Source organism: Stegastes partitus, unplaced genomic scaffold, assembly GCF_000690725.1.
Source record: "Stegastes partitus isolate 25-593 unplaced genomic scaffold, Stegastes_partitus-1.0.2 Scaffold764, whole genome shotgun sequence".
Classification (NCBI taxonomy): domain Eukaryota; kingdom Metazoa; phylum Chordata; class Actinopteri; family Pomacentridae; genus Stegastes; species Stegastes partitus.
The window spans coordinates 1-24,319 of NW_007578495.1; the positions used below are offsets into that span (position 1 = coordinate 1).

General features: G+C 42.6%; 1 protein-coding gene across 1 annotated transcript in view; it reads right to left on the minus strand.

The window, feature by feature from the left end:
- Positions 1-1,330: 1,330 nt before the first annotated feature.
- ube2o (ubiquitin-conjugating enzyme E2O) overlaps positions 1,331-24,319 on the minus strand; it is a 45,933-nt gene continuing 22,944 nt past the window's right edge. The window contains exons 3-23 of the mRNA XM_008291807.1: positions 23,474-23,584; positions 21,861-21,958; positions 21,632-21,695; positions 20,495-20,638; positions 19,741-19,850; positions 19,394-19,544; positions 19,013-19,070; positions 17,971-18,133; positions 16,433-16,588; positions 14,585-14,739; positions 14,086-14,198; positions 13,815-13,943; positions 12,915-13,004; positions 12,497-12,821; positions 11,145-11,512; positions 10,860-11,040; positions 9,941-10,077; positions 8,574-8,777; positions 6,501-6,558; positions 4,659-5,484; positions 1,331-4,287 (exon numbers count right to left, since the gene is read on the minus strand). Coding sequence (XP_008290029.1) covers positions 4,260-4,287; positions 4,659-5,484; positions 6,501-6,558; positions 8,574-8,777; positions 9,941-10,077; positions 10,860-11,040; positions 11,145-11,512; positions 12,497-12,821; positions 12,915-13,004; positions 13,815-13,943; positions 14,086-14,198; positions 14,585-14,739; positions 16,433-16,588; positions 17,971-18,133; positions 19,013-19,070; positions 19,394-19,544; positions 19,741-19,850; positions 20,495-20,638; positions 21,632-21,695; positions 21,861-21,958; positions 23,474-23,584 — 3,669 coding nt within the window. The 3' untranslated portion in view covers positions 1,331-4,259. The remainder of the gene's footprint in view (positions 4,288-4,658; positions 5,485-6,500; positions 6,559-8,573; positions 8,778-9,940; positions 10,078-10,859; positions 11,041-11,144; positions 11,513-12,496; positions 12,822-12,914; positions 13,005-13,814; positions 13,944-14,085; positions 14,199-14,584; positions 14,740-16,432; positions 16,589-17,970; positions 18,134-19,012; positions 19,071-19,393; positions 19,545-19,740; positions 19,851-20,494; positions 20,639-21,631; positions 21,696-21,860; positions 21,959-23,473; positions 23,585-24,319) is intronic.

Below are 24,319 nucleotides of genomic sequence, written 5' to 3' on the forward strand. Positions count from 1 at the left end.
CACAAGCAGGTATCTGCAGGAGGAAGGAACTGAAGGTGCTCAACAGTTGGCCGTTGAGTGGTAAGTTTCTGCACCCACGAGATGGTGGAAGAAGACCCAAGGACACGGAAGAACCAATCAGCTGGCTACAACACATTCTGTGCTCATCCTCATGTAAATAGTATCAGTACACTGGATCAGGGACAGGCGGTCAGTCAGACTTTATGTCCTGACATTAACTGTGTTGGTGCTACGGTGAGCAGTCTGATCCAGAGCTCTGTATGCTTATTCAACTATCTGCTAAATAAATACTTTGAGTGAGACCTAAATATCTTCTCTTCATTAAACGAATGCGCAGGAGCTATGTCACTCATAGTTTGATTTCAGCTCCAACAGAAGTCATCCCTCAAATATCATTTTATCTTTAGAAAACGGTAAATTTCCCCAAACCAGCAGATTTAACCAAACGTTACCCAGTCACGAGCACACAGTGCATCTGTTAAGAACTATTTTCAGCTGCAGATTTGCAGACATTTGGTGCTCTAGAACAGTGGTTCTCAAACTATTTGAGCCACGACCCCCAAGATAACATAAGTCTGTGTTCATGACCCCCCAGTTTGAATTTTTTAATATATCATGAGTAATAACTTTGTTGTTCATGCATTAATGCATTAAAAATTCATCTGTTAATTCCACAGATTAATCTCTTTACATGAACATGTTAATTTTCTTTTGAATGAATTGAATTTATTTCGGACAAATGAAAGGGAAAAAAAATATAAAAACAAAAGAAAATAATTTTACAAAGAGTAAAAAAAAGGAAGAATATTGCATAATTAAATCATAATATTAACAAGTTAAAAAAAAGGAGCGGGGAGAAGTATATGCTTTTACTTTTGACAGCCCAAATACAAAAGTATTTGATAAATGTCAGCTTTATTTATTTATTTTTTACAGTGATCTGGCGACCCCCTGAAATGATCTTAGGACCCTCATAGGGGTCCCAACCCCCAGTTTGAGAACCACTGCTCTAGAAAGTATTTACAGCAGCAGGGCAGCGTCAGAGTTCACTGAAACAATGGAGCGCTGCGACACAGAAACACGGGTTTAGATTTCAGGGTAGAACCCAGGGGATGCGTCCTACTCAATATTTAGAACGTGTGCATTTATCCCTGCAAAAAAAAAAACAAAAAAACAAACCAAAACCATGAACAAACGTCCCTCACAGACAACACAGAGTGATGCAGAGGAGGCACAGGGGCAGGCTTTAGATCTATTATTCGTTTATATATAACAATCCTTGATTATAACTCTAATTAAAAGTTAATCCAAATAAATAAAAGCCACAACGTTTCTATGGTACTGCTTGCAAAGTTTAATACATCACTATACAGTTTGTCTTAAAGCAACAAAAGTAAACCATTAAAAAATGAAATCAAAAGTACAATTACACACTCAGCATTTTGTACATATGTGCCCCAAGCATCCACGTGACTCGTTAGAACTCAAGTTTGTGTTAAATATATATATACTGTATGTATTCATATATTTCAATATAGTCATGATGTCTGTACAGAGGGAATCAGGCTACAAATTATAACTTTATCAGTTCTTTTTAATATTATATCAATAACAGGCCACTGTGGAAATGTAGACATCGTACAGTCAAGTCTTGTGTGTAGCCCATTCAGAAGGCTTAAAGCAACATGTTACATGCTTTGGCTGTAAAACAAACTTCTCGCAGTAATCATAATAATAATCATAATAATAATCATAATAATAATGGTTTAAATCTGAATAATATACACACATACACAGAAAATTGTACATAGCATCATGGGCTTGTTATCCTGTCGTATTTTTAACTTGGAGATCTGGTGAGATAGTTTCACATTTTCTGTTGAGGGTGAAAGATGAAGCGGTAACGTCACCCCGCTCGGAGGAGATGTGCGTTTTCCCAGGAACACCGAAACTACGGCCTTTTATGCCCTCGGGTTGAGGTGGGGAAAAAAAAAAAAAAAAAAAAGAGGGAAAACGCACTCATCCAGGAACCGTGATGTTTAACAAACAGCAGCATGTGAGGAAAACGAGACCAGACAGGAAAGCAAACAAGGCTCCGTGCTATAGCTACAGCGACGCGTCCTCCTCTGTAGCGTTAAAGGCAGCAAATTATGACAAAGGACAGAACATCATGGGGTGCCTGATTGCCACATCTGATACAGGAATGACAGTTTTAAGGAGGGGGGGAAAAAATATGGAAGACGATGCGAAACAAAGTACCCTCATTCATTTTTCGTTACAGACGCAGCAGCTCTTGGCTCACGGTGTGCATCCTCTCCCGTCACTCGTAGGTTCACAATGGCACAGTGTGCTTTCTCTCATTCGGAAACACTCTTCAGCATCAAGCTATTTGTTCAAGTCAAATACCAGGCAGCCAGCGCTCTCTTATTTAGATTATAGCAAGCAAGAGGGGTTTGTCTGACCTGTGTTATAATCATCATAGTTACAGTAAGAATCCCAACAATATCTGGGAAAAAAAGGAAAGGGAACATTATGTCAGAGGTGGGATGCAGTTATTTAAAAAGATGTAAACAAAGACTGCTGATTTCCCCAGGAAGCACGATTGGACCCAAAAGGTGAGTTTTCACAGCACAATCTGTGGCAAAGCAACAGTTTGGTGGTAAATAACACCCTGATTATTTTAGGGATTCAGATTGAACATATGCAGCGTAGGGAGAGAGAAAAGAAGTTTGTGTTTTCTCTCGTCGGCTGCTTTTGATGGGGTAAGACGCTCAGATCAGGAGAAATCCATTATAGCATCAGCAAACTGTCAGCGTCACACTTCCAGTTTGTATTCTGATGTTATTAAAATCTGCACGTGCAATTTAGAGATCAGGAGAAAATCAGAATACAGCGACGGCTGCGGTGGCCGATTCATACTGAGTTCAAGAACTGAAAGAGGGGGATAAAGGGGGGGGAGAACACTGGAGCAGGATTTCAGTGGTTTTTAGTGCGTGTCTCGGCCTGTGTAGGTTAATGTCTAAAGCGTGACACAAGCAGCTCTGTACACAATGGTCTGAGATCATTAAGAACAATTCAAGTAAGGCAACATGTTGACATGAGATGACGGAATGGATGCTGTATGTTTTTTTTTTTTTACACATTTTGTTTTTTCTATTTACTCTTTAAATTTGTGTCATGTGCAGTGATGTGGGCTCACCTCCATCCTCGGAGAGCAGAGCATCGTGGGTAAAGCTCCGCTCTCTGAAAACAACCTACAGTTCAGCCTGTGTGAGTAAAAACAACCTCGAATGCGTCAAAACACCAAAGCACAAAAGTTCCACGTGGGTGATGGAACGACTCTGCTAAATTCTACAGAAAGTGAATGGACTTCTGTATGTGGAGGCGGTGTTAAGCGTTGACTAAGAACTCCTTCACAAAACAGCCACCTGACTGTCCCCCCCCTGAGCCTGGCTGGCTTCTCGACACACCAAACAGCTACAACAGTCGGACCTCCAGAGGTGATTCGTATGTAAACTTTGTCACTCGATGTTTGCTGCGTGGTTCAGTGCGAGTGATTGGCGAAGGAAAATACCAGCAAGTCTAGTGGAAGAAGTGGTGAAGCTGTTGTGGTTGGCAGTTTTACTGACATTCAGCCTGCTCTACTTTGAATATGTGTGTGTGTGTGTGTGTGTGTGAGAACAGAGAGAATTTGGCAGAAAGCGTAACAACCAGTGAATTCTATTTAAAAAAAAGTCCTCCTGGTCAGCGTGTTCACGTCGTCGCTCCCAGACCAGATTGTCCTTTCGTTCGTTCGTCGTAGTGCAGGATGGTACAGCGATAATATCAGTAGTGCTACAGATAGCCGCGGTCGACCCGACAGCCAGGGGGGGAGCCGGGCTGTGCGGTTTTTCAGTGGACCCGAGCCGCCGACGAGTCTGCTTTACATTTATCAGGCTGATTGAGACGCCAGAGTGGTTTATCCGGCAGATCCTCCACCCACGCGGCGGAGGCTGCTGGAGGTTAGTCGGATGATGAGGGGGGGGGGCGTGGAGGAGGGTTCATGGCACTGATTTTCCATTTCAGTCAGTCCTGTTTTTGTTTTTTCTTTGCATCCACACCGCCGCCGCTGAAGCCAAGAGAGGAACTCTGAGCAGCTCCAGAGAAAGCTTCATCTTTTTTTTGCCTGCGTCCATGAAAAGATGAGGGTTTCTGCTGTGAGTGACGCTCCTGCAGGTCTGTGTAAGTCGGGCGAGACTGTGTGAGGTCCACCCTCCTCGTTATCCATCACACTCGTCTGCAGGGACACTGAAGGAGAACAAAGACATTATCATCCAAACCAGATCACAGCCCTGATCAAAGGTGCTGTTCTCCCGCGGTCGCCGTTTGATTTAGAGGAATTATGGAGGGAAAAAAAAAGGCAAAATGTTGTGGAGTTTAGGGCAGCAGGAGCAGTAAAGACTAAGAAATGGAGGTAAAGGATAAAGATGCGGGCAGTGCTGGGAGCACAGTGCAGCTCTGGACAGGGGCAGATTGGAAAGTGTAGCCCCTCCCCCCCCTCGGACAATAAGTAATGGATCCTCCTCTACGGCTTGAGGCAGATGAAAAGGTAGAAGAGAAGGAGGAAGGGAGCAGGGACAGTGCAGTGGAGTGTTGGGAAACGGTGAGGAGGCACTTACTTGTCCTCTGTGTGCTCAGGGATGCCGGCGGCAGCCAGCGCAGCTCGGTACTGCAGCAGAACGCCGCGGACGCTCTTCACAAACCCCTTCGAAAGCGGGAAGAGAGGAAAGCCGATGTCCGGGTAGCCGCTGCCCTCAGGGAGGAAACTCCGGTAGCTCTTTCTCCTTTTCTTTGGTCGCACCACTGGCTGGCTTCCTGAAGAGCCCACGCCTCCTGCACTGACCGCGGCAGAACCAGATTCTGACGTCCCACTGCGGACTAAGGAGCCGGCGGCTGTAGAACCACTCCTGTTCTCGCCCAGAGAGGAGCTGACCTGGGTGCTGTCGCAGTCTGAGTTCTGGCTCAGCTCCTGAGAGGCTGCTGTGGTGGAGGGACTCAGCCCTGAATCCTCCAGCTCCTCCTCCATAATACTGCTGACTCCTGCCCCCGCGGCCCCCTCCTCCCCAGGCTTACTGGGGCTGCTGTGGGCCACCGCCAAGGGCCCCAACCCCAGGGGCAGCTGCTCGTCCAGAGGCTCCACAGACGAGGATCGGTCCTTGGAGTGGTAAGCCCTGGAGTGCGCTGCGTGTCCTCTTTCGGAGGCTTCGTTCAGCTCCAGCCACGCCTCCAGACGGTGGACGAGCCGCCAGCCGTTGGACACAAAGTGCTCCTGGATCTCCTGTTTGAAGACCTCCACGGGATTCTGGAGGAGCTGCGTCATCGACTGCACCATCTTGATCAGAGCCATTTCGTTGTAGCAGCGGCTGTTCTCGTATCCCTCCTGCAGGCCTCGGTCGCTGTCGAAGCCGGCCTCGTTGTAGTAAGGCTCGTTGACGAGGATAAGGCCTGCAGGGAGGAGGCATGAAACACAGCAAAGAAATGTACACGTAAGAAACCTGGCAGCAAAATTCCTACAAAACAACAACAACAAAAAGTCAAAGATAAAAGTCAGGATCGTGAAAACTATTTCTAAATTTGTGCTTCATCATTTTAAACCTCTGAACCTGAAGATTTTTGTCACTGTGGGCTCATTTCTCACTGCAATACAAAGTCCTGCACCTCTATGGAAACAACACAACCATGAATAGAAGTAGAGAGAAGCTAAATAAAAGCAGATTTCCTTTATGATGCATTAAAAAAAAACAAATTTACTCACCACATACATTTTTACCAACAGGTGTTACAGGCACAGGAAAAAATGTCACTGCACACCATAGATATTATTTACAGGTTTAATTAATCCAAAAAAAACCCCTCAGTTCTTGTCACATGACTTTTTGGTCACAGCTAAGTCACTAATAACTTAACGGTTGCACTAAGAAGCCAAGAATTTGTTTATTTATTTTTTACAGATTCTAGTTTCAGCACACAATTTATTTTGGGGATTTTTTTTAAATGAGACAATTTCAAAAACAGTGATTTTATTAAAGTATCACTACTATAGGCTGAGATTTGCTTCATTTCCAGACAAAATCCACCCAAAAGCCGCTCCTGATCAGCTCAAGCACCGTCGCAAAGTTGAAAATCTGATGCTACTTTCTGTTTTTCCAGTTCACGGCTCTGATAAATGCTGCAGTTCAAAGATAACCTGCCTTTTGAACGCTCCAGTAAGTTTCAGGGTTCAGGGGAGGTTAACTGGAAAAAAAAAAATAAGTGAATTAAAACCTGGACTCGATTCGTCTGTCGGGACCAGACTGCAGAGAGGTTTAACAGAGGCGATGTCGTGTCTGTGTGAGAGGCAGTTTTATTTAGCTGAATGACTGGGTGCGACCCGGCACTTCTGAGCAAATGAACGCATGAATAAAACATTTTTCAGCTGCAGAGGAGAGGACGGGAATGCAGGAGTGTGTGGTCGCACTGACCTTGTATGGAGATGAGGACCTGCAGCAGGCTGGACTTGCTGGTCCATCTCTCGGTACCCTGTGGATCACATCACTGTTAGAGCAAACTCATGGAAAAGCTTGAGAAGACTTTGATGGCCTTTGAAAACATTTAATCCTGAAAGTCAAGTGAAACCATGATTCATGTCACTGCTGCAGGTGTTGTATGAGCAGCAGAGTCAGTGGACGTCCAAAACAGACGAGCACAACGAACAATCAGCAATCTTTAAGAACTATAACTATCAAGTGTATTTAAAGCAAATAACCAAATGGCGTTGTGTTGTCAGAAGATGGCGGTATAGGATTTGTTTGTCGTAATAAAAAGAATAGAAGAAGCCAGAAATGAAACCAGCTGTTTGCAAACTGGTTTTTAAAAAAAAAACTAAAGAAGAAGAAGCAGCAAACAACCTTCGACCATCTCAGGAGAAAAATGGGGAGAAGTTTTCAGGAGTTGTTTGGGGAAGTTGGGATTGTTTCTGAATGTCAGTGAGAAGCAGAAACAGCTCATCAATCATACGAGAAAAATGTTCTCTCAAAAGGTCAAAATCCACCTCAAGCAAGTGTTAATACCTTTTGGTGAAAATGGGAAAGTTTTTCTATAGTTTCCATGAACTTTTCCAATAAAATACTTAATATAGAAATATGGATACTGATCAATCTGTAATGAAAGAAAATAGCAGTCCATCAATAAAATGTATGTTTGAAAATAAAGTTCACTGAAGACTACTTTTAATACTGAAAAATATATATTCCAAATAATTGATTATTATTTTAGTCTGTAAAACTGACAAAAGAAGTTTGAGAAATACTGATCACAAATTCCAGGAGTCTAACGAGATATTGTCAAAAGACTTGTTTAGTGAAAGCAACAATCTGAAACCCAAAAATATCCATCCATCCATCACCTATACACCGCTTAGTCCTCACTAGGGTGGAGGCAGAGGACATCCTGGACAGGTCGCCAGTCCATCACAGGGCTACACTTAGAGACAGACAACCAAGCACACTCACATTCACACCTACGGACAATTTTGAATCACCAATTAACCTCAATATGTTTTTGGACTGTGTGGGAGGAGGCCAGAGAACCCGGAGAGAACCCACGCTGCACCAGGAGAACATGCAAACTCCACGCAGAAAGATCCCGGGTGTCCTCACCGGGACGCAAACCAACGACCTTCTTGCTGTGAGGCAACGATGCTAACTCCTGATCCACCTTGCAGCCTTGCAAAATCTCCAGCTTACAATTACGGGAAAAACAGCAAAGCAGCAAATCCAGGCAGATTTGTAGGTTTTGTTCTTTTCACTAACTGCTTGACTCATAATTTGTGTGTCTCATATTATTATTTGCTACATTAAGTTCAGCCCAAACTTAATGGTTACACAAAAACCCGTCAAAATCGAGGCGTTACAGCTGCTGCACTTTAATGACAAAATGTGTCTAAACATTCCACGTAGTTGGATGCTGCAAACCTGGTTCCAAACAGCAGAAGTCTCAAATAATAAAGAATGGTCTGACTGTACCATTATCATTTTGCTATAGGAGGGGGAAACAAAACACCCAGGCTTGTTGGTATTGCTTTTAAATGATCACAGTTGTTGTAAACTCAGAATACAGCAACTATGATCTGGAAAAACAGTATTGTGGGCCATTATTTTGGGGAACATTTGCATGCAAGGAAGCGAATGAACTGGCAGGCTTGTGTTATTGAACAATGCAAATCTTTAGCAGGACTTGTCGTTTTCAGTGTCTAGGATGCTGCTCTAAAGTTGTTGTTGATCCTGTAGCTAAAAGGATTTAAAAAATGGTGACATGCACATAGTGGAAAGTGGGAAGAATGCAACATGAAACTAGTTGCAGAAATGGCGAGCAAACACCCAGCAGTCTACATCTGGTGAGTCAGACCGAGCGAAGCCTGACAGATCACTGTGTCACACATTTCAACACCTGTCACTTAAATTAGAAGCAAACGCCCAAATCTGTAAAACCGCAGGTTGTTGCTGACTCATGCTCACAGACGTCACACCTGCACAAACCTGTTAAACAGCGCTCACCTTTCCGATCCAGGTGCCCAGCAGGCTGACGCACACCTTGCCGTTGTCGTACAGGTTGGGATTGAGGCGGCCGCTGCACTGCGACAGGTAGCGGAACAGAGGCGGCACAGCTGGGTAGATGTTGGGCAGCTGGATGTCGAACAGGAACAAACCGTCCTCGTAGGGCGTCCGAGTCGGTCCTTTGATCAGAGCTGAGAACAGGTCCTGTGTCGGAGGAGGAAAAGAACTTTATCACACGTTTTTTTTTTTTTTTGATGTTTGCCTTCAATGTAATTTAAAGGAGACTGATGTTCAGCGTGAGGCGCCTGCTGGAGAATATGAATTAGAAAGGAGAGCAAAGCAGCACATCAGAGTCAAGCAAAGCGCTATTTCAGACACTTTCACGCTATATTAAGTGCAACCTTTTTAATCTTTACTGTAAAACACCAGCGTTTGAGCGCGACTCAAAGAAATGAGACGACAACCGGCTGCTTTTATCTCAAACCTATTAAGACAAAGAGGTTCAAAAAGAGTCCGTAAAAGCTTCTGTAATGATGTTTAGGAATATTTTTTTTCATATTTTGTGGGCGTCCATCATCTGTAACTGTGGAAAACTGAATGAGAAATTCACTTTTCTGGTTTCAAATCTACTTTTTCCCCCTTTTTCTCACGTAACACATAATTTGTGCATTTTTAAACACTCAGCTGATTGAAATGTTTTCAACACATTTGCAATCTTGAATCTATCTTTTAAAAGATTTGAAGTAGAGGATATACAACCACAAGCTTATGGGTTATTTAAACATGTTAGAATTATTACATTTTCTTAAGGTCTTACAAAAAAAAGCAATCATACAGTAAATTCTGTCAATAAATAAATATAAATAATAAAATGTTATGTTATAATCTGTTGATTATTTTCTCAATTAATTCCCTGTTTGGTTTAGAAAATGTCAAAAAAAAGTGAAAAATGTTTGTCAGTGTTTCCCAAAATCCCCAAAGATGTTCTCAAATATCCTGTTTTGTCTACGAAGATACAAACATATTCTGTTTACTGTCATAAAGATGCAAAGAAACCAGAAAATATTCATGTTTAAGAAACTAAAATCAGAAGGGTTTAAAAAAATGTAGTCAGACTGATGAATACATATATAACACTGTGAGGTTCTGACTAAACGATGTGAAGTGCTCTTAAATGACTTGTGTTGCGAGTTGGTGCTGCATAATTACAAAGAAAAGAAAACAAAAGAGTACATCTGAATCTACAGATTGTCCAACACTAACTGTCTTTTGCTGTATGTGTGTTTCGCTAAATGGTAAGAACACGAATGTTTCAAAACCAGTAAGTAACTCATGTGCAGTCATGGCCGTGATAACATGAAACCCACCATGCGGTCTTCAAACGTCTTGACCATGATGCCGTCAGGCAGCGACGTCGCCAGCAGAGCCATCTCCTTCCTCACTGTGCTGAAGAACTTCTTTGCCTCCGCTGGCTGGAACTCCATCTTGTTGAATGAGTGAGTCTCTGTGACGGAGAGAGGAGACACGAGGACGATGACTGAACGGTAACGTAGAGTGAAATATAGAAATGTACTGACACAAGTGTGTGGGCAGAGAATTCATTAAGTAGAAGGATGTCTGTGTGTGTGTGTTTACAGAATGAGATGGGAGGCTTCTGCTGTCAGTTATAATAATAAGGAAATGGAAGTCTCCTGTTTTGTGTTTGAGCGATCATCTAGACAAACGTGTACGACACCCTAGTCTATGACAGATCAGTCTAATGGTGGGCAGGTTGAGTTTAACATAAACACAATGATATCTAAAGCTAGCATGGTCAGGGGGAGAGTTCTAGTGTAACGTCCTGAGGTGTCTGAGGAAGAACATTCAGCGCTAACGACCTCAACTATGCTCCAGTGATTGCACACAGGTTCTTTGGCCACAAGAACACAATCGTACAAAATGAAAGTTCGGTAGATGATTTGATAAAGTTTAGAGAAACCAGGTCCAGATAGGACGGTGCTAGACATGTTTACACAACGGGATTGTATCACTGCACAATGAGACAGAGACAGCAGCCAAATGTAAATAAAGTTTTGATTTTTAGATCTACAGACTGAATATTTTGATTCCATCTCATATTTGATTCACACCATAACCGCATAAACACAAGCTTGTTGGAGGTCTTTCTTGGACTATAAGGAGAACATGAAGCAAAACCAGATGATGGGGAAGTAGGGGAGAGGGCGAGAAAGAAAGAAGAACAGGATGAAGGAAGAGTTTATTACATTACAAATGTCCACGTCTCACCTGGGGCCCACTCCAGCACAGAGAACACCTCTCCCTTGGCACTGGTAAAGGTCACGCCAGGCTTGCCGCCACTCTGTTGGCACAGTACTGGTGTGTCACTGAGAAACTCACTGGGCCATTCTTGCCCACCTACTGGTGTCTGTGGCTCCTGCTGGGGCTTTTCCTCTCCAGCTCTCTCTGCCTGAACAGTAACACCAGCAGGTAAGACGCAAAGTAATGACATCAGGCAGCTAAAGTTTGCTTTTATTTATTAATCTTAATGTCTTTCATTCATTTAACGCCTACCTCTGTCCCTGCTCCTCCGCTCCCCACCGCCTCCACCACAGCTTCCATCTTCTCCTCCTCCACGATGGCCACGTTGTCCAGCGTCTTCCTCAGGTTCTCCTGCAGCTTCTTGATGTCGTCCAGGAAGCGTTTCTCCTTGGTCGGCTTTTCGGGGGCCGTTGGCGTCACTGAACTCGCTACGTTAGTCGTGGAAGCAGGCTCGGCAGACGTCGGGGAGGTTGGAGAGCCGCCGGTCCACAGCTGCTCCACAGTCATGTTCTTCAGGCTCTCCAGGATCTTCAGGGCCTCTTTAAGCTCCCTGAAGCCCCGAGAGGCGCCGTCCTTACTGGGCTTCTCCGCTCCGTTGACTGCTCCTCCTGGAGTGGTTCCTGAACAGGTAGAATTTGTGAGTTTATGCTAAACTACTGCAAGTAGAATAACAAACGTGATAAGGAAGGTAAAAATCCAAAGAATTTCTGATGGTACCAACTGACGTCCCCACTGAATTCTACTTTGGTAATCAAGACAGTAGATTACTCAGTGTGGTCCTCTCCAGGAAACATTCAGTCAGTGTTAAAAATATGTAAAATAACTGTAATAAAATATCTGTTACTGCTATGAAATACACTTAAAAAAATAAAATCAACAAGGCATCTTTTCTGTTCTGTCTGCAGCTCTCAGCCTGAAGATCAATGGCTCATAAATGTATACTTTAACTTTATTTTTCCCAGTATTTAGAGCAGTAGGACAGTGTGTTAAGGACTAAAAGTAAACAAGTTGGGTTTTTTGTTTCTGCTTATGTGATACTCAGATCGCTTAATTTTTTTTTTCTCCTCCAGAACAGTGTGAACCCCACAAATCACACTGAGTCGGATCTTTTCATTTCTGATTTGTTGCTCCTAAATCAGATACAGGTCAGATTTTCTGAGCGTGACCTCCATTTGAACAGCCACATCTGAATTTATGTGATATCATTCATGTCACAATCTCAGCACTGCTGCTACTGACTCTGCATACCTCTGTAGGGAGGTAGCAGCCATTGCTCCACAAAGCCATAAATAAAAATGTGGCTCTCCTTCTCCTCATCCTCTTTATCATTTGCTCACAAATTCTGATCTACTGCACGTCTACTTAAAAATGAAATCGCAGACGCTGTCTTTAGTGCCCATTGTGTGATCAGCTTATGATCTGCATATGATGTCTTTGTTTTATTGGTCGTTTACATGTCATGTGTGTCACAGGTCAGCTCAAGACTAGTTCACACTGAAATCTGATATTGGCCACATTTTTAATAGCTAATGCAAAAACGTTGGATCAAGCAACAAATCCGAATGTAAAATGAACATCAACATAAATGTAAATAAGCTCCCCACCTCCTCCAGAGGCAGGACTGGCCACGGCGACAGACGCCTCTGCCTCCTCTCCAGGGACTCCCTTGGTGGGGCTGGTGACCCCGGCCTTGCTGGCCTCCTGTGGGGGGATGATGAACGCTGTGGACCCGGTGGGTGTGGGGGTCGGGGTCGCTGTGTCAGTGATATCTGCATTGTTGATGTGGCTGTCGTCCTCAGTGGTCAGGCCGTTATCCGTCTCCCAGCTGTCGCTCTCGTCCTCCCACTCCTCCGTAGACAAGACGCTGCTCGTTTCTTCCACCGAGTCGTAGTCCGTCTCCTCGATCTCAGACTCCACGTTGTAGAGGTACTGCGTGTGAGTCATTGTCAGACTATCAGCAACAAACATCTCACTTCTTAATGGCAAACGTTACATTCTGTTTCATGCAGGTTGAACACTTACCTGTGGCAGGACGATGGTCACAGAGTTGTCTGCCCACACCACCTCCACTTTGCTGCTCACATCCACCCTGAACACCTGACCTACTGACGTCTGAGAGCAGGTGAGACAACCATTATCATCAACCTTAATAAAACAACACTGTTATGTGTATATTGTGTTGTGCAGACTTGTGAAGCCCTTAAAGGCTCTGGTAGGACTTGACTCAAGCAACAAATCCTCATTACAGACAGTGAGTTTATTGCTCCATAATGTAACACTTTGAAGGGATGAATGCTGTTTTTTAACATCTTACCTGGAGCAGAGCTAAAAAAAACACATCCTTTAGGTTACTCTAAAAGCCCCTGAAGCCATTAAACTGAGTACAGTCAGTCCCTACGGGGGCATGGATGTGCTTTAAAAGTCGGATTATGAAATAGCCTGTCGGTGATGTGGACAGTTTACCCATGGGGTGGTGCAGAGAAAAGCTCAATGTGTTCCCAGTATGTTTTCTATTGGTGTAACTAATGATCAGACACGAGCCCATTAGCTGCACTGAACTACTGCTGGTTCAGACTAAAACAAGTCTATCACTGCTACAGAACCACATTCATGAAGGTTAATCGCTTTAGTTTTGCCGGAACTGTTTTAGAGACGAGTTGATTCAGCTGTAAGAATATTTTAAAGGTTTTAGAAAAGTGTGTCTCACTCCAATAGGAAAGCGTTAGAATGACAGCCGAGTGGTTTTTTGCACTCAGATCTTTTGAAGCAACAAGAGACGCAGCACTGCAGAATGTTAAAACCTCCGCCAGCTCAGTAGAAGACTGGATCCAGACACAAAAACAGCATTCTCTTGTTTCACCGAGCAGGCACCTTCAGTAAAAAGCAAATAAAAATCTAGCTGAAAGAAAAGCAGCTTTTCACCTCATTTTCACAGTCGTTCTGTCCGTTCTCCGAGTTCCATATTCTGATGACGATGTCGGTCGTGCGGAAGTGGAAATCTGGATGATCAGCGATGTCGTACACGCTGACGTCCTCCTCCACACCGATAACCTAGATTCAGACGGAACAAAAAACGCATACATTTATGCACCCCAGTGAGGCGCCTCCTCCCTCCGCAACACTTAAATCTCATTTTTCATTTTCTGACAAACAACATTTTTCACAGTCTTTAATCACAGTTCTCCTGACTGACCTCCACGTCGTCACTGGTGGAGTTCAGTTTGATCCACTTTACAACACATGTTCTGCCCTTGTGATCGCCAGATTGGATCACGCCGTACACTCCGGGGTCCTGCAGGGCTTGGGCTGAGGGGAGCACATACACACACGAATATAATTTAGATGCAAAATAAAATACCCAAAGCACATACACTGGAAATCTCTAAAGGCAAGTAACTGTATTTATTAGGGGAAAAAATGGAGTCTTTGGTTGGCTGGAACATCCCTGTATTTCCAGTGCATTTCACAGAACACACAAACCTGGCACAGTTTCTCCAAATGACCTACATCCTGCACTACCGGCGTCGTCATGTAGGTACGAGGTGGCAGAGTGGCCCATATAAAATACACTTTAGCACACGAAGACAGAAATCTGACAATTACTGGTCTGAAAAAGTCAAACGGAACGACAACAAAATCGAACAGCAAATCCAAATATTACAAAACAGTGACTTCCGTTAATTGTTTCTTACGTCGTTTGTCTACTACGAAGTCCCCGGGGCAGAACTCGTGGCTGTCGAGGTGCTGAATGGGGATGAGGTCATTTGATCGGATCCCCTTCTCCACCCGACCGTCCTTCCACATCACATCAGCCGTGGTCTTTGTGGACACAACTTCCACCGCCACCCTGGAAAAGAATGTTAAAAAGAGTTTGGTTTTAGCTGTAAATGTACAGTTTCATCTCTTTTCTTGTATTTTTCATTTTTCTCTAATCTTCATCCAACCACTACATTTGTCTCTTCTCAGAATCTCGATCTTTCCTCTTTTTTTTTTTTTTTTTTTGTCTCTTCTCAGAATCTCGATCTTTCCTCTTTTTTTTTTTTTCCTTTTTACTCCTCAGTTCTCCTCTGATCATTTTATTCTGACGCACCACCATCCATCTCTGGTCCTGCTGCATCAATTTAGATCCTTTGATCCTAAAAACTGTCCGATGCGAGTCTGACAATGTGACAGGATGTGCAGCACCAAAGTGGAGTGCGGTGAACCTTAACTGCTGACATTTTACTGTTCGGTTCCTTTAACTTAACTTCAAATTGATCATTCTTTAATGTATTCAGAACAAAAAAAAGAAAACAAACAAAGGAAATGATTGATTTACAGCAACTCTGTCAAGCACACAGAGGTCAAAAACACATTTCATTTTATAATTTAATGTGACACACGGCACACAGATTCATGCGAACTGAAAGCCCAGACTAGAGTGGTGCAGTCTCACACTTAAAAGGTTTTATTTCGGAGAACTTTAATTTAATTGGAACCTAAATGGCAAAGAAGAAGAAACCAAGACAGTAGGAGAGTGTGTGGAGTGAGTGTTTTTGTAAGCTGAGGACGAGTGTGTGGTGGAGGAAATGACAGCATCAGTAGTCTGCAGTGAAAGGCTTTCTGTGTGTGCGTGCTGTCGAGCTCCAGTGTCACTGACGGACATATCGAGACACAAGCCCTTTGACAAACAAGAGAGGTCGGACAAACAGACCAACACAGTGTTGGCACATTTTACAGGGAAAGCAGCTGTGATTGCTTGATGTCACTGGTCTAAGTTTGACATCGCCTTCCAGGCAGAGCAGCAGGAGGAGCATCGGACTGATCAGCCTTAAACGTCTCTCAAGTGTCAAAACGGTTTAGTTGATCATCAGACTTCATCAAGTCCCAACAGTGATCTGATGAGTCACTAAATATACAGAAAAGATGGCCAACTGTGAAACAGAAGAAGAAGAAATGAGGAGGATATGAGCGGATTAAACTAGAGGCGAATTCCAACACTGGATTTTTGGGGCCGATGCGGATCTCAGAGAGCAACAAATTCTGACATTGACACATCAGACAATATGTTAGATTCATACATAACAAGGGAAAATAATGAGGTAATTATTTCTTGACTTTCACCAACTAGTTAGCGAAATATATTACAGACAAAGCTGGGCTATGCACCACCTTTTGCTCAGCACTGATACATACTCGGCTACATGTGCTGCAGACAGTGCTCAACGTATTGCCAACTATGGAGTCGGAGCTGCTCTGCAGGACAAACTATGTACTGACACCTTCTCTCAGTTACCCCAAGCATCTTTTTCTATATTATGTTCTGTAAAAAGAAAGTTTCCATATCAGCACATATCTGATAATGTACCCTCCAATATCTGTGACAGGCCAATACTGACACATCATTCAGGCTCAAGATAAATCATTAGGGAAGTGGCAGTAATGGATAGTAGCATCTACTGTAAAGACGGAAAAAAAAAACGTACAAAAAAGGACAAAGTAATAACAGAACACAGTACAAGGAATGACTGACAACAGTGCATTCCCTGCGGTTCACCCACCGGTCTCCAGGCTTGAACTCGCGCGAGAACTTGGTCCTCTTCTTCTTGTGCTTCCTCTTCAGGTTGCGGATGGACAGCGGGATGCTCTTCTTGCGATTCGTTCCCAAACCGCCGCTCTGAGACGACGCCGTGGAGCTCGCCGATGACGTCAGAGAGCTGCAGCACAAGTTACAGTCGCATACAATCGTGTTGTAAGAGACAGCAACTAACATTAATCCCCATCATCGATTATTCTGTTGATTACTTTCTTGATTATTTGATTATTTTACTTGTCCTAAATGTCCTTTTACTGTTTTTCAGAACACAAAGTAACAGCTTCATATTGCATGCTTCGTGTTGAGGCCAAAAATCCAGTGATCAGTTCAATCATGTTTGTGGATAATCAAATAAAGTTTAAGTGAAGTGGGCTTCATGTTAAACTATCTGAAGTTTATACAGAAACCTTCTTGTGTACATTTCAGGACTCTAAACACATACAGGACATGAACGACTGTAATGAAATCAGTGCAACAGATTTACACTAAACACAACACTAATGAAGCTTTTAAAGGTTCACATTTTTCCCAGATGATGATTCAGCTCTGTGTCCTTTTTTTTTTTTTAAAGATTTGTTGGTATTTTTGCCAATATTTTGACAGGAACAGCAGAGGAAAATGGCAGTAATTAACTGTGGATCTGGTATTTACAGTGTATGCGCCCATGTGCCATGCATCCAAACCACTCAGCTGTCGGGTCATCCCAGCTCCGTGGTCATTAGAAGCCGAACAGACACGACTGCAACTTTTTTTTGAAATTGCTGCAAGGCTCTCCGCCAGCCGTTAGTCTCCGGTTTCCAAACTGACACAACATATTTCCATCACTTTTACTCCAATGTAACATTAAATTAAAGTGTACTGGCTGATATCTTCCTTTCTCTCGTACACTCATGTAATCGACTTCATTAAGTAGCTCAGCTTCATCAATAATGCAAATCAAACTTGAACATTACTGGATTTACACTTTACATTTGCGAGGTAACTCTGCTGGGTAAACTACAATAAGGAGAATAATTAGTCCCCGACTCCTGCAGGCGTGGTGTAGGGCGCCTATTAGACTAAATTTCTTCCAGATGTAGAGACATGAATTAATGTAACAGTGACACTTTGTTTAAATTTGTAAAACTCTGCACTGATGAGGAGGGACACAGTAGATTTAGAAGAAGGATTTAGAGATGTTTCTGTTATTTTGTCCACTAAATCTAATCATGTAATTCACTTCAGCACCTCAAACTGTGGCCTCAGACATTCTCTGGCTTGTGTAAATACCCTTTACATGGAATCTCAATAAAATCCAAATAAATTAAACTTTTGCTGTAGCATTAGTGCACCACATCCCAATAATATATGTTACTGTTCACTGTTATGCACTAAAACTGATTATATTTGTAAAAGGTCATGCAAATTGTGGCTGGTGTGCGTTTATCGAGTGACTCCCACACGTCTCCAATCACACCGTTGAAATTGTAAAACGAGGATGGAGCACGTGAGGCGTGAGCAGACCTGGTATCGTCAGTGTCTTCTGCAGCCTCGTCGTCGGCGTCCTGCTCCCCGTGCTCAGCCGAGGAGTCGTTGGTGTTCTGGGAGTCCGGAGGGTTCTGGATGGGAACCACAGGGCCGTTGTTGTTGGGGTGAGACGAGTCCGTCTGCTCTGATTTGTGCTCGCCTGGTTGGAGACAAACATAAGATAAGACTGAACTGCATGAATCCCAAAGGAAAGTCCTGAAAGGGGGATGCATTAGAGGGATGCATTAGGACGCCAGTGTAATTCAAGGATGGCTAATTTTCAAAAACAGGAAGTTAAACAGCACTGAATGTGACAAAAAACAGTCAGAAGTGAGTATATAGAGTGCAGATTATTGATGTTTATCCATCCAGAAAGTAAAATAAATTCTACATTAAAGCATATATGTGAGGAACATTGTACAAGGAGCCACAAATAAACTCGACTTCACATTATTTTGCTGCGGCTTTCTAGAGAGACACAAAGTCCTCCTTCATTTTCCTGAATCATGCAGACAAATATATTTCTCAGCCGAGGTGTTCTGCATTTCAGCACAATTTCCAATTAGTCTGTTCCCTCTGTACCAAACTGCATTTGTGGAAAGGACTGCCTGATGTCTCACAGGAACTTTAAATAATTCACACTCTGCTGTGCACGGAGATATTTAGTTCTCGGCTGTTTTTTGAACGTAAATGCGATGCAGATTTTTTGAAGCTATCATAATAATCATATAGCCGTGCCCAGAACATATGCATTTCACTAAAATAAACAGATTCAGTAGATGAAAAATCCAACAAGTGACTAATTTATCTATGCAGTACTTCCTCTCTCATTTACTGATTCTGTTTGCGTTACAAGACATTATTTTATTTCAACAGACCGAACTCCAATCAAAGACATATCCACTGCATTTCCAAACTGTAACCTCTTGTTTGTTATTAGAAAATATCTCCACCAATGCTGTCTTCTCTGTAGAAAATTTAAGGTTATATAATCGCAGATGATAAATTACTGTATGTTCCTCAGAGTGTTGTTTGGTACCTTGTAAGTCAGCGTTCTCCGTCTTCTTCCCAGACTCCTTCTTGAACAGCCTTTTCAACTGCAGGAGACACACACACACACACACACACACAATGTGAGAGCTTGAAGATGATCAAAAAAAAAATAGCTCGTACTTCGCAAGCGCTGTCAATCACTGTAACACCGAGGGGTCTCCAGGATTCGAGAACAACATTCTTAAAATATACCAGGAGTCACGATCATCTCAGTTCCTTAACATGAAAAACAGGTGATTCTAAGTGTTAAAGCGCTGCCGCCCTACATTTATACACAAGATAACACAGAATAAACCAGTTCTTTATGTACAAGAGCATCACTTGAATCTGTTCTCTACTATACACGAATAAACTAATTAATGCCTACCTTTCTGACAACAGGGTCTTCGGGCAGAACAGGGGCACCCTCGTGTCCTTCACAGGTCATTCGTGTGGCGTCGCCTTTGGCAGGGAAGACATAGAGGGCTCTCTCTCCCAGCTGCCTCTGGGTGTGGTCATAGTAGCCCAGGCGCCTCACCCTGAACCCAACCAGGAGAATGGCTTTACTCAACAACACTGCATACTTTTATGTTAGTCGGGAACGGAAGTGGATCAGAATGTATTTGTGAAAAAACCTTTTCCTAAAGATGTCCATATAAAATACCATAAATAACCACATTTGATGAGCAAAGACATTCATCCAGATGCAACCTTTTTAACAGTAACTGCACCGACCTGCAGAGATTTTCTTGCGTGATGGTGGAAGGAGGTGGATAGACGCTGTCAGAGCCTTTAGGAGAGTAGCTCTTAGTGATCCACGTCACTTTCAGCTCCACCACCTTCACCTGAGGAAAACAGTGGGCATTTAAACAACTGAAGATACAGAAACTACAAATCAAGTATGTGACTCTTGTTACAGCATGTCATTAAAAAAAGAGGTACCAAAGAAGAAAACTTTGTGTGCAGTGTGTACTGTGATTACGGTAACAACCACAAACTCATCACACAAAAAAACACAATGGAGGATTTATAATAACTCTCTGAATCCAAAATCCTGCTGGTGGGTTTTAAAGGTGTGCTACATAGTTTTTTTTTTAAATTGCCAAAACTAGCACTTTATCTGATAATAAAACTGTAAGAACAGGAGGAATTGTCAGATTTTCAATGGTCTGACAAAACTGATCTTTTCACATGTGACCTTCAGTTACAATAACCAACCTAACGAACCAAATCTGAGCTTCAAATCTTGAGATTACATCAAAATCGTAAAAAATAAAAACAAAAAATTAGCCATTAGTGACTCAGCTGCTGCCAACAGTCACATGAAAAAAACTGAGGCTGAACTGCAGGCTGTGTTCCCACAAAGTCGACTTCGTTACTGTAACCAAAGGCCCCTAAATGCTTTCTCTCTCTCACACACAAAAAGGATGCGGCTGTAAAAAGAAGATAATCATTAAGAATGTTAAAAGGACTGTCCTCGTTGCCTTACCTCTTCTACTACCACCCTGAATTTGCACTTCCTGCTGAGGACAGGTTTGACCCCCGACAGCCACTGGACATTAGAGAAGACTTTAGCTGGACCAATGAGGACCTGGCCTGGGTAAAAGCCGTACGCCTCATCGAAGAAGAGACCCTGAGAAACGAGAGAGCGACAAGAATATAATCAAACAAAGAAATGAAACCAAACATTTGCCTGTATTACAGTTACAACACAGCATTATCATGATTGATATTTTAGATTAGATATTTTTAGATTCACAACAATGGTCACTTCTATCTGTGTGGATACGACTGGCCCATATTTTGAAAAGCATAAAGTTTCTGAAGTCCTGTAAGATCCCATTTTCATTTTTTTTTTTGGAGGGCATGAGTTTGGAGATGTGAGGCAAAGATGTGTTGAAAAATGAATATCATATCTGGACAAAAAACTCCTGGTTGATTAAATGTAATGATCTGCATTAGCAGTAGAAAATAAAACAATATATATCATATTGTCTATAAAAGGGCTGAAAGGTGGCTCGGTGGTTAGCACCGTTGCCTCGCAGCAAGAAGGTCGCCAGTTCGCTCCACCCCCCGGTGACCCTAGTGAGGATTAAGTGGTGTATAGATAATGGATGGATGGATTGTATATAAAAGCTGATGTAAGTCTTCAGAAAATATTTTGTTAGATGTTTTATATCAACAACTATTTGTAAGTGCTCTTGTGAACAGTCCTGTGTATCACCAAAAAAATAAATAAATTAGCAGCTTAGAAAAAAGTGAAACTACAGATTGAAATGTAAAGTACAAACAATGTCACACATTCAGACACAGATGCAGACGACGGATATTTTCTCAAACTAAAGTGAGAATTAAATGAAATGCAAACATCAAGGCAATCTAAACAGTTAATTTAAGTGTAACTGGACAGAATACTACACTACAAATAGTCTTTTCCTGTAGCAACACGATTAAAAAGATGAATTTAGAGCCTACATGAGGCAACATCAGTCACCTGGTTCTACAGCTTCTGTGTGGGCTTTAGCTTTTCCAAAAGTGATCAGACCCTTGAGCAAGTGCTGTTCTGAAAGAGAACTTATGAAGAAAGTGTACCTGAAGTGACAGATAAGCGCTCGTGGCTACGTACCGAATCACTGACATGCGGACAGACGTCGTAAAGCTTGGCACCGTCTTCCACACTCATGGAGCACCTGGAGGGAGGCGAACAGAGAGAGAAGGAGCGCCGGTTGACATTCACCGGATTTGGCACTGATGAATGTGAACCAGCAAGCGAACGCTCACACGCTCAGACAGACGACGGCATGGTGACAGTACGCACACACACACACACACAGACAGACACACACAGAGTCTACCTGGCCCCGTTTGACAGCTTGAGGATGATGTGATTGGTCAGGTCGTACACTTTCCCCAGCCAGAAGTCGTAGGCAATGTAGTCTCCGTACATAAAAGACTGAAAGGAAGCCGGCAACAGGAGCGCGATCAGTTTCCATTTTATCACAGTATTACCTCAGACACAGTAATTATAAAAAGGGGCGCAGTAATAGCTTGCAGGTCAGACTCATTTTCTACACGACTCTGATAAACTAACACTGCTGAGGCAACAGCTTATTCACTGCAGCTCCCTGAAACGCCAACACAGTCATGGTTGGTTTAGCTTCAGCAAGTTCTCTGGACTGACTCTGTTATTTATTTTAAAAAAAAACTGAAGGCAATCAGTTTAGGATCAAAATCTAATCTGGGTACTAAATAATACATCAATATCCAATGAGAGCAAACATTTTGTGTTCATCATTTATTCAAACACTAGATTATCCTAAACATAATGCAATAAAACACTTGCTCTCTGTGCTGCACACCTTGATACGCCACGACCAGCTGGATTTTATCATCACTGACTGATTAAAATTAATATTGATTAACTGCTGCTGCTGATAAATGCAAGTATTTAGAAGTGTTTCTTGTGGTATCAGAGAAACAGTAACATTTTAAAGGTCTGTCATTTTTGAAATCTCTTCAATACATGCAATGTGCAACAACAGGATGCTGGGATTAGCGGATTTTCTCCAGAAAACAAATCTTCTGATATTAGGAAATTACCAGCAAGGCCTTCTCTGCTGGCCTAAACTATAACTGAATCTCTGACTTATGGAACATTTTCCCCATTAATCTTTTCCCATTATTCCCAACAGTCTAGTCTCTTCAGAGTCTCTGGGCTGTGGTGCTTCCAGCAGCGTATGTCTATAATTAGAGCTTTTTTTTTTTTAATCCAATCATATTTCAGCCATCATGTGTTGCCAGGGTCACATAAATCTGCCCTGAGGCCTTCAGAGAAGTGTAGGCCCATCCGCCCCTGTAGCTTAAAATGTGTTGTAATGAAACTGCTGCTTTAACTTTTGATGAAAGAAAGGAGGATGGAGTTTGTGTTCAAATAATTAACAGGTTTTGGTGAGTAAAATATGTTTTTTGGGCATTTTATTGGGCTGATATTGATGCTCCTGTTAGATGTGCAGAAACTTTTGACAGCGTAGCGAGTTTCTTATGAAAATTTGGACGTTTTACTGTAAAATATGTCAAATTTTCCAAACACGCAGCTTAAAAGACAGCATAGCGGGCCAAGACACATCGTGGTGAGAACCCTGATGTGATGTAGCTGTGGCTGCAGTGAAAAGAGACTTGAGTTGTTTTAACGGGGTTTCTTGCTTTAGTGATGACATTCATTCTTGCTACATGAGATACCTGTCTGCGATGCAACGTCCTGTTATGCTCCCTTTCTGTATTATATAGATGGTTTCTAAAGCCTTGGTGTCATAATGACAGTAATAACAGGTGGTTTGATTCAGGCAGGACGCCACTGAAGGCCTCGGAGGAAAATGCACGGCCCGCCACTGGAAATTACTGACCTGTAAAATGAAGCTCAACCACAAGATCTTGCATGCGAGTATTGCGGTCATTGTTACGGTCTTACCCAGATGTGCTGCAGGTCTTTGCTGTTGACTGGATACAGTACGCAATTTGTTCCCACTAACTTCACTGCACACTCGATGTCGATGTTAGTCACAATACCGCACTGGTTGTCCTGTAAGCACAGACGCACATCATAGACATCAGATTACGCTGTTAACAACAGATGCTTTCAGGTGCTGCTATGTGAACGAGACTACAAGTGGTGACCTTGAACCAAAAGAAAAATCTCAAAGCTCAACCCTCTGAATCGCAAAACCTGTCGCAGTTGAAAAGCGTATTATCTTTGGGAAAAATTCCACCATTTAATAGCACTAAGAACCAGAAGAGCAGAACAAATGATCAGGCTTTCAACTTTCTGAGGATCCTTGAACTAACCACGCGTGACTTTCGGTTGCATAGGAAACAATAACCAAATATAAGCTTAAAATTGTAATGTTTCCTCAAAAGCAATTATCTGCACGAACTAAATTCTGTAACAAACTAAAAAATGTTGGCCTCCTGATCACAGAAAAGAAATTATGAGTGATGAGTGACAAAACTTCTTCACACTTTTCAGTTGAACTGCAGGTTGTTTCTACTCAGAGCAGAGACAAGTACGGAAACAAACAAATATGTGCATAGCTAAATATCTGTCGTATGCAGAGCCATCATTTTTCTTTCAATGTGAACATCTGTGGGCACTTAGAAAACTGTTGTACATGTTTATTCCTTGTCTACATTTTTGGTAAATAAACAAAGACATTCATCTGTTGTCATTATAACTCGTGGTCGAGCTGCATGATGTGGAAAATGAGCCCACAGGGGACAAAAAAATGTGACAGCAGCAGGAAACACCCAGAAACTGCTT